This window comes from Nerophis ophidion, linkage group LG23 (genome assembly GCF_033978795.1).
Source record: "Nerophis ophidion isolate RoL-2023_Sa linkage group LG23, RoL_Noph_v1.0, whole genome shotgun sequence".
Lineage (NCBI taxonomy): Eukaryota > Metazoa > Chordata > Actinopteri > Syngnathiformes > Syngnathidae > Nerophis > Nerophis ophidion.
The window spans coordinates 29712653-29731792 of record NC_084633.1 but is presented as its reverse complement, the minus strand read 5'-3'; the positions used below and the strand labels follow the sequence as shown (position 1 = coordinate 29731792).

The 19140-nt window shown below is 37.0% G+C and overlaps 2 protein-coding genes across 3 annotated transcripts in view; one reads left to right on the top strand and one right to left on the bottom strand.

Moving 5' to 3' along the window:
- Positions 1-17928, top strand: part of LOC133541888 (neurabin-2-like) — a 109078-nt gene extending 91150 nt beyond the window's left edge. The window contains exons 10-15 of the mRNA XM_061885611.1: positions 173-316; positions 1060-1113; positions 3204-3335; positions 3425-3522; positions 3600-3696; positions 11873-17928. Of these exons, the coding sequence (XP_061741595.1) occupies positions 173-316; positions 1060-1113; positions 3204-3335; positions 3425-3522; positions 3600-3696; positions 11873-11926 (579 nt within the window). The 3' untranslated portion in view covers positions 11927-17928. The remainder of the gene's footprint in view (positions 1-172; positions 317-1059; positions 1114-3203; positions 3336-3424; positions 3523-3599; positions 3697-11872) is intronic.
- Positions 10873-19140, bottom strand: part of LOC133541889 (phosphoribosyl pyrophosphate synthase-associated protein 2) — a 73168-nt gene continuing 64900 nt past the window's right edge. Inside the window, exons 12-13 of one of the 2 annotated variants that reach the window (XR_009804001.1) lie at positions 16904-17046; positions 10873-11992 (exon numbers count right to left, since the gene is read on the bottom strand). Coding sequence is in view for 1 of the 2 variants with exons in the window: in XM_061885612.1 (XP_061741596.1) it covers positions 16982-17046 (65 nt within the window). In the remaining variant the exon portion in view is untranslated. Of the gene's footprint in view, positions 11993-16880; positions 17047-19140 lie in introns of those variants that run through there. The other variant, XM_061885612.1, reaches the window with a different exon arrangement.

The following is a 19140-nucleotide window of genomic DNA, read 5'->3' as shown; positions in this document are numbered from 1 at the left end:
TATTGGAAATAGTCCCTTACATAATGCCTTTTTTCAACTTTATTTTTTTCAGTTTTTTTGTCTAATGTTATATTTAGACACCAAATCACAACACCTTGGACCCACCGGCTGATGTGTGTGATATATACTGTATCCATGAATCTGAACACCCTTGATGATGTCATACCTACAGACAGGCGAATACGCCACTGACGAGGACGAGGAGATGAGTCCCATGTTTCCGAACTCCATTGAGGTTTTTGACCTGGCGGAGCAGCAGGAGTCGTTGTCTCCGGTGGAGCTGGACCCTGAAAAGCTGACCCATAAATTTAAGGAGGTACAGGGCATTGGATTTCTTTGGCAATTTATGGAATTAATGGCACTGTATGAAAAGTTTTTCCTTCAGATGTACAGTGGAACCTTGGTTTACAAACTTAATTGGTTCTTGAACATGGTTCGTAAATAGAAAGTTTTGTATAGTTAAGCAAAGTTCCCCATAAGAAACAATGTAAATATGAATAATGGTCCAGCCTGGACAAAAGCCCATAATGTAGTTAAGGATTGTACACGTTGAACACAATATCAAGTGCTATCTACATCAAACAATCAATTTTTTATTTAGTAACAAGCAGATCTGTGCTGTATGCGCTGCCCTGGCAACACGTGCTCTCAGAAGCCACTATGGCGCCCTCACAAACAATTCGAAATCACAATAATCATTTACCTTACCAGCCATATTTCTACAATAATAAACATTTTAAACACTATTTTCCACCCACATCGACAAGGAGCTGAATGAAATAGACATAGAGAAAGACGGGGGCTGAAGTGGAAGGCTCCGCCTCTTCTATAATGATGCGCCCTGCTTTTTTGGGCTAAAGGCGCCAAACAAAATGAAGTGTTCGTACACGGAGACATAGCTCACACACAGATGCATACTTGGACCGATCCAAAAGTAAAGGTAGAGGGGGTTCATATATGGAGGTTTCACTGTATCGATCGTTGTGCCGTTTGCTAACAAATCCTTCAAATAACAGAGTATACTTACACATGTTTTTAACATTCTCCATCTACTGGCAGCTTCAGATCAAACATGCAGTCACACAAGCAGAGGTCCAGCTGCTCAAGAGGAAGGTAAGACCACATGACACTTGAGCCTTAAAAGGCCTACTGGAATTAGATTTTCTTATTTAAACGGGGATAGCAGGTCCATTCTATGTGTCATACTTGATCATTTCGCGATATTGCCATATTTTTGCTGAAAGGATTTAGTAGAGAACATTGACGATAAAATTCGCAACTTTTGGTCGCTAACAAAAAAGCCTTGCCTTTACCGGAAGTAGTAGACAATGTGCGCGTGACGTCACGGGTTGTAGGGCTCCTCACATTGTTTACAATCATAGCCACCAGCAGCCAGAGCGATTCAGACCGAGAAAATGACGATTTCCCCATCAATTTGAGCGAGGATGAAAGATTTGTCGATGAGGATAGTGAGTGAAGGACTAGGAAGAAAAAAAAAAGGGCGAGGGCAGTGGGAGCGATTCAGATGTTATTAGACATTTACTAGGATAATTCTGGAAAATACCTCATCTGCGCATTGTGTTACTAGTGTTTTAGTGAGATTATATGGTACCTGAAATTCGGAGGGGTGTGGTGACCGCCAGTGTCTCCGGTGGGAGGAGGTAAGAGAGTCTGCAGCCGCAGGACGCAAAAGCTCCGCTCATGTCTACGGTAAGAGCCGACTTATTACCACAATTTTCTCACCGAAACCTGCCGGTTGACATGTGGTCGGGATCCATGTTCGCTTGACCGCTCTGTTCCATAGTAAAGCTTCACCTTCGGGAATTTTAAACAAAGAAACACCGGCTGTGTTTGTGTTGCTAAAGGCAGCTGCAATACACCGCTAACCACCTACATCTTTCTACTTTGACTTCTCCATTATTAATTGAACAAATTGCAAAACATTCAGCAAAACAGATTTCCAGAATACTGTGTAATTATGCGGTTAAAGCAGACTACTTAGAACTTGGATCGGGCTGGAAAAAAATGTCCGCTCCAATCCGAGACGTCACGCGTCATCATACAGACGTTTTCAACAGGATACTTTGCGCGAAAATTTAAAATTGCAATATAGTAAACTAAAAAGGCCGTATTGGCATGTGTTGCAATGTTAATATTTCATCATTGATATGTAAACTATCAGACTGCGTGGTCGGTAGTAGTGGGTTTCAGTAGGCCTTTAATATAAATGACTGTACAGGACAGTGGAACCCGCTTATGTCGACCAAACCATCAAATTTAGTGTTCTTATTTTCAGTGTGTACATCTGTGGTATATATACTGTATTTGTATATTTTTTTTCCTACACTTTGAACCCTGATGCTTATTTTATATAGATCTTTTTTTTTTTTTTTGCTGAAGGCAATTATACAAATAATTAAAAACAAAACAAAAAAAACCAAGCAAATACACTAAAAAGGTGTGTTATTGATTGTGCTATGGTGCCACATTTTGGACGAATACACCCACTGCATTTAGTGCTTCGGACTGTAGAACCGGCATTCAGTCTTCAAGCCATCCATAGCGGATCTACTCATATGGATTCTTCAATCATCACTCCCAGCAACGTTCGTAAGTTTTACAATGTAACTAAAACTTTGTAAGTATTTTCAGTTTCATAAATTCCTCAGTGAATTCCCCAAGATGTCACCGTGGAGTTATTGAGTCTGTTAGGCTAGCTTCTGCAGCTAGCGGGTCCATGACGATGACTTATGTTTATTTGATCAGCCGTCTTACTGCTGGTTTACAGGGGCCGTTTGGAAAAAATCGAGGCATGTAAATAAACATTTGCAAAATCTTTTGTTCCGGTATATATCTGCGGCTTATAGTCCAGTGCGGCTAAAATATGTAGGTGCAATGTTTCCGTACATTTTAGTGGGTGCGGCTTATATACCAGTGTGCTTATAGTGCAAAAAATACGGTATTTACAAAATTAAATAAGCAAAAAAAAATGTTATAAATGCAGCTCCGGTGCGATTTATAGTCCGGAAATGACCATTCCAGTTTTAGTTTCGCTTATGTCACATGGGTCAGCCAGTTTGATGGAGCGTGGGCATAAACGGGTTCCACTATATCAGCAATTGCCATGTTGTATTGCAGGGGACAAGCATAGACTCAGGTTCCCTTCCCCGCTTTACCTAACGCTACCCTGCCTTTAACTCCAGCTGGCTCATGCGGAGCAGGATAAACTGCGTTGGCGAATGGAGCGTGCCCAGCTGGAGCAAAGCATCCGAGACAGTAAAGAGAGGATGGAGAAACTGGAGGGGTACTGGATGGAGGCCCAGTCCCTGTGTAAGGTAATTTATTCTGACTTTATTCCATATGGAGTAAGTATATTGAAAATCCCTGCAAGTGGTCATTTCTGACAGGATGTGTTTATTTCCAGGCAGTGGATGAACACCTTAAGGAAACCCAGGCTCAGTACCAAACTTTAGAGAGAAAATACAGCAAAGCCAAGAGAATGATTAAAGAATATCAGCAGAAGTACGGAGAGAAAGGTCAAATAAAGGCTTTAGAGAATGTCGTCTCGGTGTTCATGTTTGGTTTCGCCTACCTTGCAGGGAGATGGAGTACCTGAAGAAGGAGACGGCTCAGCGTCAAGAAGGAGAAGAGAGTGAGGCCTCACACAAAGAGGAGGCAGACAACTTGCAGGAAAAGGTGAGTAGACTTAATTTTTTATATATTTGAAATTTAGATTCAGTTTTGAACGTACAGAGATCATTGCATACATTAATTCTATCATTTGGCTTGTTAATTTCATCTTATTGTGATACAATGAATTTACTGTCATTACTTATTTGAGTTAAGAACCAAACAACGTCTATAATTCACATATCGTACAACAACAATGTTATAACTTATATAATTACAGTCTGATCATGATAGTCAGGGATGAATACAAGTTGAATTTACCAACTTCCCCCACTAGAGGGAGCAACTACACCCTTGTTGTGCTTTGAGCCAGTTTAAGCAGCATTTGTGTCTGGTGGAGTACTTTGTGGTGCGGATATTGCTCACATACCAAATAATTAGCGGGCCAGTATGACATGGGTACTTAAAAAACACTTCAAGAGAGTTAAAAACAGGAGAACATTTTCGTAAAATGAAAAAAAATACTGACACTGGTACTTTTGAAAACATTGTTTTTTCTTTTAATTTGTTTCTCAGGATTATTGGCAGAGTTGAAAAAACAGGATACAAATTTTAGGGGGTAAAAAATGTTAACAAACATAACAATTTGAGGTTGTTCCACTTTCAACACCTTCCACTCACCCTAGACATTCTAATTACCATTTTCCAAGTTCAAAAATAAATTCCAGGAATTCTGAAAATAGGCATCTCACAATTATGTTCCAATTTTTGGGGTGACAATTCGATTCAGAATCAATTTCTCGTAATGTATTATTGGGTATATAACTATATTAACAGCTTTTTAAAACATGTTTCATGTCACAAAATCTCCTCTTGGATGCCCACGTACAACTTTCACACGCAGGGTTTGACTAAAAACGTCTTCAAAAACTCAGTTTTTTATTTTATTTACAAGAGTTGCAGATTGTTAATCTAATATAATAAAACTCCAACCAAATCCCTGCTTCACAGTATTTAGAATACAAAAGTACAAAGCAATTAAGTAATACAAATACAATACTAAAAAAAAGGAAAACCAAAAATTATTAACAGCAACACATACGGCTGCACGATTAATCGAAATCGATTTGATATCAAGGTTTTATTTCATTCGGTTAATAACCGCGAGAAGCTAAGGGTTTGTTTGTTTTCCACCTTTGAGTGACAGAAATGTGGCTAATCACAATTGTTTAGCCTGGTGTTTGTCTCTCTCTGGCTTCAAACAGGAAGAAAGACGTCTTACTTTGTGCATTGCTCTCAGCGCGTTTATTTAAGATTGGAAATAACTGAACAGAGACCCCACTTTTCAGTCATTAACTATCTTTGTCTCAACGGAGACAAAAGCGGGGCGACACACACAGTACAGAGAGCCTTGCTACTCACCGCTGAGAAGTGCCCCAAATGAACATAAATTAGTCGAAAAAAAATTATAAATTATAATGTCCCGTTGTGGTAATAGTTCAGCTCCAAATAGGGTGGGCAATATGAGCCCATCAACACGAACCAACGAGTCAATAAACGTGATAGCAATAAACAAAAAGACGTCCGACCTAATTTTTCCAGCTCGGAAAAAAAATGCACTTTAAGATGTTCAATATTTATTTAGGTGGAATTAGTTAATTTTTCTTTATTTATTTAGGACAACAAAGTTATTACTTCCAGTGACAGTACAATGGTTCACAATTTTACAGTAATGAGGAATTGAAGTGTGTAAGCTTTAAATGGTTACTTGCATTGTCGTAGATTATGATTACATGACATTGTAAATACTGTATAGTTTTAAGCAAATACTTCTGCAGTGAAAGAGGCTCTGTCTGCATGAAGCCATTATTGCATATTGTTCTGTGTGGCACCCTTAAGAGAAAAATGTGTTGATTGACAGCATAAAAGTTACATGTTTTTTGCAGTTTTATGCAATTTTATTGATAAAATATGAAATTTCAATTATTTATTTTTTTTCTTAAAATTGTGCAGCCCTAAGGAACAGTATCAATAATACCGTATTTTTCGGAGTATAAATCGCTCCGGATTATAAGTCCCACCTGCCGAAAATGCATAATAAAGAAGGAAAAAAACATATATAAGTCGCACCGGAGTATAAGTCGCATTTTTGGGGGGAAATCATTTGATAAAACTCAACACCGAAAATAAACATTTGAAAGGCAATTTTAAATAAATAAAGAATAGTGAACAACAGGCTGAATAAGTGTACGTTATATGACGCATAAATAACAAACTGAGAAGGTGCCTGGTATGTTAACGTAACATATTATGGTAAGAGTCATTCAAATAACTATAACATATAGAACATGCTATACGTTTACCAAACAATCTGTCACTCCTAATTTATAAATTTGATTTCTAGTCTCTTACGTGAATGAATAATATTATTTGATATTTTACGGTAATGTGTTAATAATTTCACACATAAGTGTCTCCTGAGTGTAAGTCGCACCCCCGGCCAAACTATGAAAAAAACTTCAACTTATAGTCCGAAGAATACGGTAATTATAATATCAAAAATTGTTGCTTAATAATTCAATCCAAAAATTTACTTATATGGAAAGTGAAAAAACTTATTTAAATTTTTCATCAATTCTCAAAAATTCTAAATTGATTTTGAATCGAAAACAATAAAAATTGTGATTAGGATGTGGATCAATTTTTTAGTGCACCCCAAATTAAAATAATAACGCAAACGATCATACAATAAAAGCAAAAATAAAATCGATAGTGCTAAATATGTGAATGGAAGCCCAATGACTCTTATTCGTAAACTTGAGCTTTTTTCCTCCCAAGTCCTCCTCGTCCAAGAATAACCTGAGTTTGTAAACATTAGCAACAAGACAACAACATTACATTTGTGAATATAGTCGACTTAAAGGTGACATTTCAGGATGAAGCTAAACCGCACTAAAACCTTGACATGTGAAATGCACGCGTCCAACTGTTCTACCACTGTTTCAGTTTCTCTAAGCTCGGCAGCCACTTCCCTCTGACAACATCCTGTTTGAAGCATCACCATGACGACACGCTGTCGATCAATTGTTAGCTGTTGGTCTTGTGATGGACTGTTTAACAAGCAATTCTAAATGAACCAGGACATTTATTGCTGCATTGATTCCCATAGCTTCTTGTGATTGGTGTTGCTGTAGGGCAGGGGTGTCCAAACTTTTCCCACAGAGGGCCGCACACAAAAAAATGCCTGCGGCGGCCATTTTGATACCTTCATTTTCAACACTAAAACAATGTGTATATCTTTTTTCTAAACTTGGCGCTCCCCTCAAGTTTGGTCCCAGGAGTCTGAAATGGTTTCAGTCATTAAAATGTCAAAAAATAAGACATATTATTAGTATTTTTAAATATTATTCACCGCTTCAATCTATAATTTAACTTCAGGTCTATCTGTCCATACAGAGAGAAAAAAATAAAAATGTTTTATGTCCTTTTTGTCAAAGAAAAACATTTTTTAATGGCAAAACCACAAAATATGCAATAGTTCCCCGTCAACCCCCACAATTGTGATTATTAATCGTGATTACAATATCAATCAAAGTAATCGTTATTAATTGTGATTACAATATCCATAGAAATAATCCTGATTATTAATCGTGATTACAACATTAATCTAAATATTGTGATTACAATATCAATCAAAAATAACCATGATTACAATATCAATCAAAATTAACGTGATTACAATATCAATCATAAATGATCGTTATTAATCGTGATGACAATATCAATCAAAAATAATCGTTATTATTTATTTTTGCTATCATCGTCTAGCCGTGAAACATAGCCAAGAAATAACAAAATAATTGCCATCCACCAACAGGGACGTAAATGAAGCCGGTTGTAGCAGAAATAAGAGAAGTCACAAGTGTAGTCATCTGAGGAGAGGCTTGAAATTCACAAGCTGGGCGTAAAATCCATGTTTACGCTCTATAAGCACCATAAAGCCCGTTTGCATTATCAATGTTGAACTTTTGTAAGAAGCAGATGCTGAAGACATTCTTCAGATCAAGCCACCCACACAAGGTATTTACTTGCTCAAAGAACAGTTGAATTATGTTACATATGCATAATTGTTCAAATATTTGGTAAAAGTCAAATAATAAGATTATAAGAGCCGATCAGATCAACAAAGTGGGCAGACTCCTTCAATTACAAAAGTAAAAAGGCAAAGGTTTTGCAATCAAAGTTCTTTTGAACTCTGTATTTTAGGACTAAGATTTAGTGCAATTTATGTTTTGAGGGGTCAAACTTCTTTGAAAATTGATTTATAAAATAGTTTCCAATTTAACTTTTACAACAGGCTAAACTTTTACCTACGCTGCAGTAGCTTTGGATGAAATAAATATACAAACTAATAACTATTTTTTTTAAATAAAGTAAAACAATATATGAAATTGTAAAAAAGTCAAATACAAACATAATATAAATTATATAGAAAAAAAGAAAAGTTACAAAATATTTATTGTAAAAAGTCCACTTAAAATATGAAGTGAATACAAAATAATAATTAAACATAAAAAATATATACATATATGCAGCACGGTGGAACAGGGGTTAATGCATGTGCCTCACAATACGAAGGTCCTGAGTTGTCCTGGGTTCAATCGGAATCTTTCTGTTTGGTGTTTGCATGTTCTCCTTGTGACTGCGTGGCTTCCTCCCACTTCCAAAGACATGCACCTGGGGATAGGTTATTGGCAACACTAAAATGGGCCCTAGTGTGTGAATGTGAGTGTGAATGTTGTCTATCTGTGTTGGCCCTGTGATGAGGTGGCGACTTGTCCAGGGTGTACTAGGGTGATCTATCTATCCATCTAGAGCTATCTATCTAGATAGATGTATAGATCGATCTATCGAGATAGGTAGATCTATCGAGATAGATGCAACGCATACTTGTTCAACAGCCATACAGGTTACACTGAGGGTTGTAATATAAACAACTTTAGCACTCTTACTAATATGCGCCACACTGTGAACCCTCGCTAAACAAGAATGACAAACACATTTCGGGAGAACATCAGCACGGTAACACAACATAAACACAAAAGAACAAATACCCAGAATCCCATGCATCCCTACTCTTCTGACTACATTATACACCCCCGCTAGCATCAAGGCCCGCCCCCCACCCCCCCATCTCAACCAATGCACGGAGGGGGTGGGGGGATTAGGTGCTTGCGGGGGTGTATAATGTAGCCCGGAAGAGTAGGGATACATGGGATTGTAGGGATTTTTTCTTTTGTGTTTGTTGTGTTACAGTGCTGATGTTCTCTCAAAATGTGTTTGTCATTCTTGTTTGGTGTGGGTTCACAGTGTGCGCATATTAGCAAGAGTGTTAAAGTTGTTTATATCACAACCCTCAGTGTGACCTGTATGGCTGTAAAACAAGTATGCCTTGCAATCATTTGCGTGTGTCTGCAGAAGCCTCATGCAACATGTGACTGGGCTGGCAAGCTGATTGAACGTGTTGTAGAGGGCGCCAAAGGCAGCGCCTTCATTGGATGCCCTTGTTATTGTTGATCGAGGGAAATCCTGTAAACATTTGTGAGAATAGTTCATCTGACATTCGGTAGTCTCTCGGAACGTTCAGGAGGGTTTTAAGTGTGATGCTATCAAGCGGCATTCATATAAAACTTGCGGGTCCCACTATCATTACATTTTCATATTAAGGTGCGGGCTGCATGTCTGAGACCCCTGGTTGATACATAGCACAAAGTAAAAAAAACTCTTTATGCAGTGTTATTTCATTTTAAATTTCAAAAGAGTTTTGTGGCTACCATTGTTTTCTTTATTTTGTGAAACGGGTCAAAATGGCTCTTTGAGTGGTTAAAGGTTGCCGACCCCTGATCTAGATAGATAGATCTATCTAGGTAGATTGATCTATCAGATAGATCGATCTACAGTGGGGCAAAAAAGTATTTAGTCAGCCACCGATTGTGTTAGTTCTCCCACTTAAAATGATGACAAAGGTCTGTAATTTTCATCATAGGTACACTTCAACTGTGAGAGACAGAATGTAAAAAAAAACCAAAGAATTCACATTGTAGGAATTTTAAATAATTTATTTGTAAATTCTAGTGGAAAATAAGTATTTGGTCAACCATTCAAAGCTCTCACTGATGGAAGGAGGTTTTGGCTCAAAATCTCACGATACATGGCCCCATTCATTCTTTCCTTAACACGAATCAATAGTCCTGTCCCCTTAGCAGAAAAACAGCCCCAAAGCATGATGTTTCCACCCCCATGTTTCACAGTTCTTTAAAATTCCTACAATATGAATTCCTGGATTTTTTTTTTCACTTCAACTGTCTCTCACAGTTGAAGTGTGCCTATGATGAAAATTACAGACCTCTGTCATCATTTTAAGTGGGAGGACTTGCACAATCGGTGGCTGACTAAATACTTTTTTGCCCCACTGTATCTAGATAGATCTACCAGATCTATCCATCTATCTAGATCAGGGGTCACCAACGCGGTGCCCGCAGGCCCCATGTAGCCTGTAAGGACCAGATGAGTAGCCCGCTGGCCTGTTCTAAAAATAGCTCAAATAGCAGCACTTACCAGTGAGCTACCTCTATTTTTTAAATTGTATTTTTTTACTAGCAAGCTGGTCTCGCTTTGATCGACATTTTTAATTCTAAGAGAGACAAAACTCAAATAGAATTTGAAAATCCAAGAAAATATTTTAAAGACTCGGTCTTCACTTGTTTAAGTAAATGCTTTTTTTTTTTTTTTTACTTTGCGTCTTATAACTTTCAGAAAGATAATTTTAGAGAAAAAATACAACCTTAAAAGTGATTTTAAGATTTTTAAACACCTATACCTTTTAAATTCCTTCCTCTTCTTTCATGACAATTTAAATCAATGTTCAAGTATTTTTTTATTTATTGTAAAGAATAATGAATACATTTTAATTTAATTCTTCATTTTAGCTTGTTTTTTCGACGAAGAATATTTTTGAAATATTTATTCAAACTTAGAATTAAAATTCAAAAATATTATTCTGGCAAAACTATAAAATCTGTAGAATCAAATTTAAATCTTATTTCAAAGTCTTTTGAATTTCTTTTAAAATTTTTGCTTTGGAAAATCTAGAAGAATTAATGATTTGTCTTTGTTACAAATATAGCTTGGTCCAATTTGTTATATATTCTAACAAAGTGCAGATTGGATTTTAACGTATTTAAAACATGTCATCAAAATTCTAAAAATAATCTTAATCAGGAAAGATTACTAATGATGTTCCATAAATTATTTTTTTTAATTTTTCAAAAAGATTCGAATTAGCTAGTTTTTCTCTTCATTTTTTTCAGTCGAATTTTGAATGTTAAAGTGTTGAAATTGAAGATAAACTATGTTTCAAAATTTTATTTTAATTTCTTTCCTGTTTTCTCCACTTTTAAACCGTTCAATTAAGTGTTTTTTCATAATTGATTCTCTACAAAAAAACCTTCCGTAAAAGGAAAAAAAATGTACGACGGAATGACAGACAGAAATACCCATTTTTTTTAACATATATAGATTTATTTATTAAAGGTAAATTGAGCAAATTGGCTATTTCTGGCAATTTATTAAAGTGTGTATCAAACTGGTAGCACTTCGCATTAATCAGTACCCAAGAAGTAGCTCTGTTTCAAAAAGGTTGGTGACCCCTGATCTAGATAGATCTATCTAGATAGATAGATCTATCTAGATAGATAGAACTATCTATATGGCTCTCATGGAAATACATTTTGAAATATTTGGCTTTCATGGCTCTCTCAGCCAAAAAGGTTCCCAACCCCTAATTTAAGAGGTCGTCTGACCATACTCTCTGATTGGTCAAAAGCCCCTCACGTGACTACAAGGCGTCATGTTTGCTACCAGCGTTGAAAAAGAATTGGCCATACTCTCGATAGCTGGAATTGCAACTGCTTGCAAAATTGAGGATATAACACTTGCAATTGACACTCAGAAGAGTAAGAAAAGGAGATGTAACAAGTGCACTGTTAAATGTTCAAAAATGTGTTTCTATTATAAAAAAATAGAAACACGTACTGTGAGTACCGGTATCAAATCCTTAGTACCGCATCAACTCAAATGCAAAAGGCACCCATCCTTTAAGGCTGGACATGAATGTCTTTGAAAAAAAACATACGAGAACCTTCTTGTGTGCTTGGAGTCACGATTGATATCCTTTCTGCAGATCACTGACCTGGAGTCCCAGGTGGATGCCTTGAAACCCCCCAATCCTTCCTAGAAGGGTACCTGTAGTCCAGTCCAGCACCCACGGCACGGCCAGGAAGGAGGTACTGTCCAAAACAAACTTGACAATTGCAGCGCAGAACATGAAGAAGAAGAAGAAGAAGAGGTGACATGCTTTGTGTCAATGGTCCTTGTGTGTCTTCCTGGCAACTGGCTCAGCAATCAGCACATTCAACAATTACGCTTTACACCTTTTATTTAGTCCTGCCCGCTCCTCAAAGATTGTCACTAAGTGCTTTATGGGGTGACACTGGACGTGAAGCGATGCTGTGCACAGCAAACATATGACAAGTGCCCATTCTGATACCTGACATAAACACAAACTGGAAACAAAAGAACTAAATGCCCCCTAGTCCACCCTTCCTAGTCCACCTCTCCGAAGGAAGGAATCAGGTAAACATTTGCATTTCCCGTATGGAAGCATGTTTTGTAAAAACAAGTGCGAGCTTAAGCAAGGAACAAATAAATATGTAATAATCACACGCCCCTAAAAAGATCCCCTCATAAAATCATCAATTTACTAAGTAAGATTTCATTTTATTTTGAAGTATTAGAATACATTTTAAAAAGTGCTGCTGTCTCCCAGGAAAAACTTCATGTGTCACCTGACAGTTAATTTTTTTTTTCTGCTGAGGTTTGATTGGTTGGTAAATGTTAAGGTTTGTACAGCGGGGGTGTCCAAACTTTTCTGGTTATGTTTTGTATGAATATATATAAATATATTTTTAAACATGCTCAACAAGTTACATCACATGTTTACACTTGCACGATTCAAACTTTTCTGAAAAGGAGCAGAAAGAAGCAAAGGCGTTCTCCATGTTTCAGGACTGACTGATACTGTTGTTTACTTCCTGTCTTTCAATGTGATTTTTTTTTTTAACACATAGTGAAAATTTTTATTATTTATTTTAGTTTTGTAAATCAGCTCCAAAGTTACAGTAGATCCCTGCATACTCACGTTTTACATCCCCTCACACTCATGCCTTTTTCTGAATTATTAGTATTTTACTTGTCTAAAAACCCACTCATTTGTGTTTTGCTCTTCAAAAATTGTCACATTTTGTCTAATTAATTCTACCTCTGTAATAATTGATATATATGGGATAATTAGGACTAAAATGTACAGCATGTGTGCGTGACATCATCAGGCCAAGATGGCGCCCTGTGTCTAGCTTCTACAGTCGACTTTGTTACATGCCGCACTCAAAACTCGTGGCGAGGTAAATGCAAATGAATGAAGCATTGTAAGTCGTTATTGAAATTACAACAGCCTTCTTGTTGTGCTAGGGCCGCGTACTGTAGCTAGCCACTTTAGCGCTGGCCTGATGAGCAAGCTAGTGGCGAGACCGTGACTCTGATTCCCTTTGTTCTATCAGTAAACATTCCACCATCTGTAAAGTGATTGCTTAGGGCTTAACCCTGGATTGTGTTTCAATGCGTTTGGCTTGTTAGCTTCCTTTGCCACTTGAAGAGTGACACAAAGGGTTATTGGAGGTGAATCTGGTGTAATAATTACAAACATTTACTTGCAAAAGTTGATTTAGGGCCGCAAGAGATTGACAACGTCAAGTTTGCAAGAAAATTCTGGCGAGACATCACCTTTAAAACTCATGCACCTGATGCATCTGTGCATGAATCCAGGAAAAATGCGGAAATGTAATTAGACGTTGAAATAATCTTACACACGACTAACATTGTTATTATAAATAAGGCCATACATATTTTTATTTGGTCATTTAACAGTTTCTTAACCCAGCGCCCCCGAGGGGGCCACTAAAAAAATGGTCAGTTTCTCAGTTGTAATACACTTTTTTGCCACTTGTGGCAGTAATGCCAATATCAAACAATAACATATGTTGGCTGAAGTCAAAGAAGTTTAAGTGCAAAAATTATGATTAGTGGTGAAGCTGTATTTTCATTTACCGTATTACCTTAAATAGCCGCCGGGCATGTAAGATGCGCCTGCCTTGAATTACTGCCGGGTCAAACTCGCTCCCCAAATTTATAAGCGCTTGCTTACTTTTACCGCCGGGTCAAATTCGTGACGTCACGAGTGACGCTTCCCCTGTCGTCGTTTCCAAAATGGCAGAGGTTTGTTTTGCTTTTACTATGTGTAAACCAGGGGTCTTGTTCCACAACCATACAGATCACACTGATGGTTGTGATATAAAACAACTTTAACACTCTTACTAATATGCGCCACACACTGTGAACACACACCAAACAAGAATAACAAACACATTTCTGGAGAACATCGGCTTTGTAACACATTATAAACGCAATATAACACTTACCCAGAATGCCATTCATCCACGACACTTACCGGCTATATTATACACCCCGCTAGCACCAAACCCCACCCTCTCCGTGCGTCGGTTGAGGTGGGCGGGGTTGGGGGCGCGTGTATAATATAGCCAAGAGTCATGGATGCATGGCATTGCATGGCATAATGTGTTAGAGAGCCGATGTTCTCCAGAAATGTTTGGTGTGGGTTCACAGAGTGTGGCGCATATTAGTAAGAGTGTTAAAGTTGTTTATATCTCAACCATCAGTGTAAAAGGTATGGCTGTTGACCAAGCATGCATTGCAATCTCATATGAGAAACAGCGAAATGCATGCGTCCGGCCGGCACGCAGATAGCATGGTGTAAAGGTGGGCGCGATGACATGTTGTAGAGCAGTGGCCACGGCCGCCGAATAATTTTTTATTAATTTTTTTTTTATCCCACATTTAATTTTTTACTGCATGCCATTGGAAAGCGCAGGGCTGAGGAGAGGTTTTACATTAATTAGCGCCCCGGCGGCTATTCAAGGAAATAGGGTACACTTTAATTTTATTGAGTTAAAAACATAGTATTACATTTGTTTATTTATTTCAGCACAACATAGTTGTATGCAAATGTATTTCTTATTAGTTGTTTTTAATTAGCACATATTTGTCTAATCAGCCTGACTTAAACCTAAGGTTTGTGTGCTAACCCAAATGATCATCTTTGTGATGAACATATACATTCATATCATTCAAAAAACATGAGTAAGTTACTAATTCAGTGTTAGTATTTGAGTGGGCCCCAGGCTCCTCTGTAGTGAATAAGCTGGGCCCCGAGGTCAAAAAGGTCGAGAACCTTTGATTTAACATACAGTGGGGCAAAAAAGTATTTAGTCAGCCACTGATTGTGCAAGTTCTCCCACTTAAAATGATGACAGAGGTCTGTAATTTTCATCACAGGTACACTTCAACTGTGAGAGTCAGAATGTGAAAAAAAATCCAGGAATTCACATTGTAGGAATTTTAAAGAATGTATTTGTAAATTATGGTGGAAAATAAGTATTTGGTCACTTCAAACAAGGAAGATCTCTGGCTCTCACAGACCTGTAACTTCTTCTTTAAGAAGCTCTTCAGTCCTCCACTCATTACCTGTATTAATGGAACCTGTTTGAACTCGTTATCTGTATAAAAGACACCTGTCCACAGCCTCAAACAGTCAGACTACAAACTCAACTATGGCCAAGACCAAAGAGCTGTCGAAGGACACCAGGAAAGGAACTGTAGACCTGCACCAGACTGGGAAGAGTGAATCTACAATAGGCAAGCAGCTTTGTGTGAAAAAATCTACTGTGGGAGCAATTATCAGAAAATGGAAGACATACAAGACCGCTGATAAACTCCCTCGATCTGGGGCTCCATGCAAGATCTCATCCCGTGGGGTCAAAATGATCAATAGAACAGTGAGCAAAAATCCCAGAACCACACGGGGGGGGGGGACCTGGTGAATTACCTGCAGAGAGCTGGGACCAAAGTAACCATCAGTAACAACTACGCCAACATGGATTCAAGTCCTACAGTGCCAGACGTGTCCCCCTGCTTAAGCCAGTGCATGTCCAGGCCCGTCTGAAGTTTGCCAGAGAGCACATGGATGATACAGCAGAGGATTGGGAGAATGTCATGTGGTCAGATGAAACAAAAATAGAACTTTTTGGTATAAACTCAACTCGTCGTGCTAGGAGGAAGAAGAATACTGAGTTGCATCCCAAGAACACCAAACCTACTGTGAAGCATGGGGTGGAAACATCATGCTTTGGGGCTGTTTTTCTGCTAAGGGGACAGGACGACTGATCTGTGTTAAAAAAAGAATGAATGGGGCCATGTATCGGGAGATTTTGAAGCCAAAACCTCCTTCCATCAGTGAGAGCTTTGAAGATGAAACATGGCTGGGTCTTCCAGCATGACAATGATTCCAAAAAGACTACCCGGGCAACGAAGGAGTGGCTCCGTAAGAAGCATTTGAAAGTCCTGGAGTGGCCTAGCCAGTCTCCAGACCTCAACCCCATAGAAAATCTGTGGAGGTAGTTGAAAGTCCGTGTTGCTCGGCGACAGCCCCAAAACATCACTGCTCTCGAGATCTGCATTGAGGAATGGGCCAAAATACCAGCTACTGTGTGTGCAAACCTGGTAAAGACCTATAGTAATCGTTTGACCTCTGTTATTGCCAACAAAGGTTATATTACAAAGTATTGAGTTGAATTTTTGTTATTGACCAAATACTTATTTTCCACCATAATTTACAAATAAATTCTTTAAAATTCCTACAATGTGAATTCCTGGATTTTCTTTTCACATTCTGTCTCTCACAGTTGAAGTGTACCTATGATGAAAATTACAGACCTCTGTCATCATTTTAAGTGGGAGAACTTGCACAATCGGTGACTGACTAAATACTTTTTTGCCCCACTGTACATGTTTCACACTACAGACTGTAAAAACGATATAATGTATTTTTTTTTTAAGGTCATGGTTCCATGTGAAGGTGTGGAAAATCAAGCAGGAATAAATCATAATTTGTTTAGTGAAACATGTATTAACATATATTAAATCTTTAGTGAAAGATGTATTAACATATTAAATATTCAGTGACACATTAACATATATGAAATGACAACATACCAAAATCTAGTGTAACCATTGTATTTACCTTTTAGTTTCTTCAATGCAAAATTACATTTCCGCATTCCTTGGATTCCTACACACGTGCAGATGTAGGCACTGCATTTCAATGGGGAGCATGTCTCAACAGAACACCGGCATAGAGTAGGGTGGCGTCTCGGTGCATCCAACCTTTATTAGTAACAAAAACACACATAGTTATTGGCATCTCAGTTATTTTTCAGCATGCACAGATGATCTGCTAACGTGCAGCAGTGAAGGGTTAACAAGGCCCCGTTTCTAGTCGGATCAGCAAATGATTCTGTGGGCAAAGTTGCCACAAAACCCATTTCGAGATTCTGGAAGGGATCGTGCACGGCCCAAATTTGTCAACATTACATGTGTCAGGTAAAAATTATCCCCTTCCTACTGCATCCCCCTGCGAATAGCAGGTATCTACTGTAATAATATTTTCAATTTCAAACAATTTGTTCTTCACCTTGTTAAATAATATTTTTGGAATGTGCGATGTGCCAATAAAAAAAAAAACCTAAGCTGCGACCACACTTTGGACACCCCTCATGTACAGCGGCAGAAGTGACAATTATAAACATCTGGAACAATCTGGAACAAGTAATGGATACCTGATAACATTTTGGATCCACTTCAGGTGCGGTCGGTTATGAGGAAGGCGACCATGTTGGTGGTCCAGATTTTAGTGTTGGTGAAAACCCAACAGGCAAACAGGAAGTTAGTAGTCTAACATTTTTTTTTTTTACATTCTATTGCCGTTTTATTACACCTGTGACTCTCAACACCCTAGGAATGTCTTTCCATCTTCCAGCACACAAAGTAGAATATGGACGTGGCAGAGTTAGCTTGGTGAATAACAAAAGGTAGACATTCATATTAGCGTGTTGCTTGTATATCTAACCTACAGTGTAATTATTTCTAGAAGGTGCAGAGCCAAACCGGACATTGTATTGTTGTTGTATAAAGGCTTTATGTGATCTGGCAGGATAGAAATGACATTTGTATATAACAAAATAAACCAGCGAGGACCTACATTTCAAACTTGAATTACCGTTAGTATACAGCATTTACATTTTTTACACTAATAACCATTTTTCTTGTTTTTATATTGGACATATGTTAATGTTTTTATTTTGTTTAATTAATTTTGTTTATTTAATTGTATTAAAAAAAATACTGGTACTTTCAAATTGGAGAAAAAAATAAGACTTACAGTTTGTATACAGCATTGAAAATGTTTTACACTAATAACCATGTTTTTTAATATTTATATACATACATATATATATATATATTTATATACATACGTGTGTGTATATATATATATATATACATACACACACACATATATATATATATGTATATATATAGACATACACATATATATGTGTATATACAGCAGGGGTCACCATGTAGCCCGTAAGGACCAGATGAGTCGCCTGCTGGCCTGTTCTAAAAATAGCTCAAATAGTAGCACTTACCAGTGAGCTGCCTCTATTTTTTAAATTGTATTTATTTACTAGCAAGCTGGTCTCGCTTTGCTCGACATTTTTAATTCTAAGAGAGACAAAACTCAAATAGAATTTGAAAATCCAAGAAAATATTTTAAAGACTTGATCTTCACTTGTTTAAATAAATTCATTTATTTTTTTACTTTGCATCTTATAACTTTCAGAAAGACAATGTTAGAGAAAAAATACAACCTTAAAAATGATTTTAGGATTTTCAAACACATATACCTTTTTACCTTTTAAATTCCTTCCTCTTCTTTCCCGACAATTTACATCAATGTTCAAGTTTTTTTTTTTATTATTAATATAAAGAATAATAAATACATTTTAATGTAATTGTTCATTTCGATGAAGAATATTTGTGAAATATTTCTTCAAACTTATGATTAAAATTATTCTGGCAAATCTAGAATCAATTTTAAATCTTATTTCAAAGTCTTTTGAATTTATTTAAACATTTTTGTTCTGGAAAATCTAGAAGAAATAACGATTTATTATTAATTATTTATTATTATTAATTTATTAATTATTTATTATTAATCTGTCAGAAATATAACTTGGTCCAATTTGTTATATATTCTAACAAAGTGCAGATTGGATTTTAACCTATTTAAAACATATCATCAAAATTCTAAAATGAATCTTAATCAGAAAAAATTACTAATGATGTTCCATAAATTCTTTTAATTTTTTCAAAGAGATTCAAATTAGATAATTTTTCTCTTCATTTTTATCGGTTGAA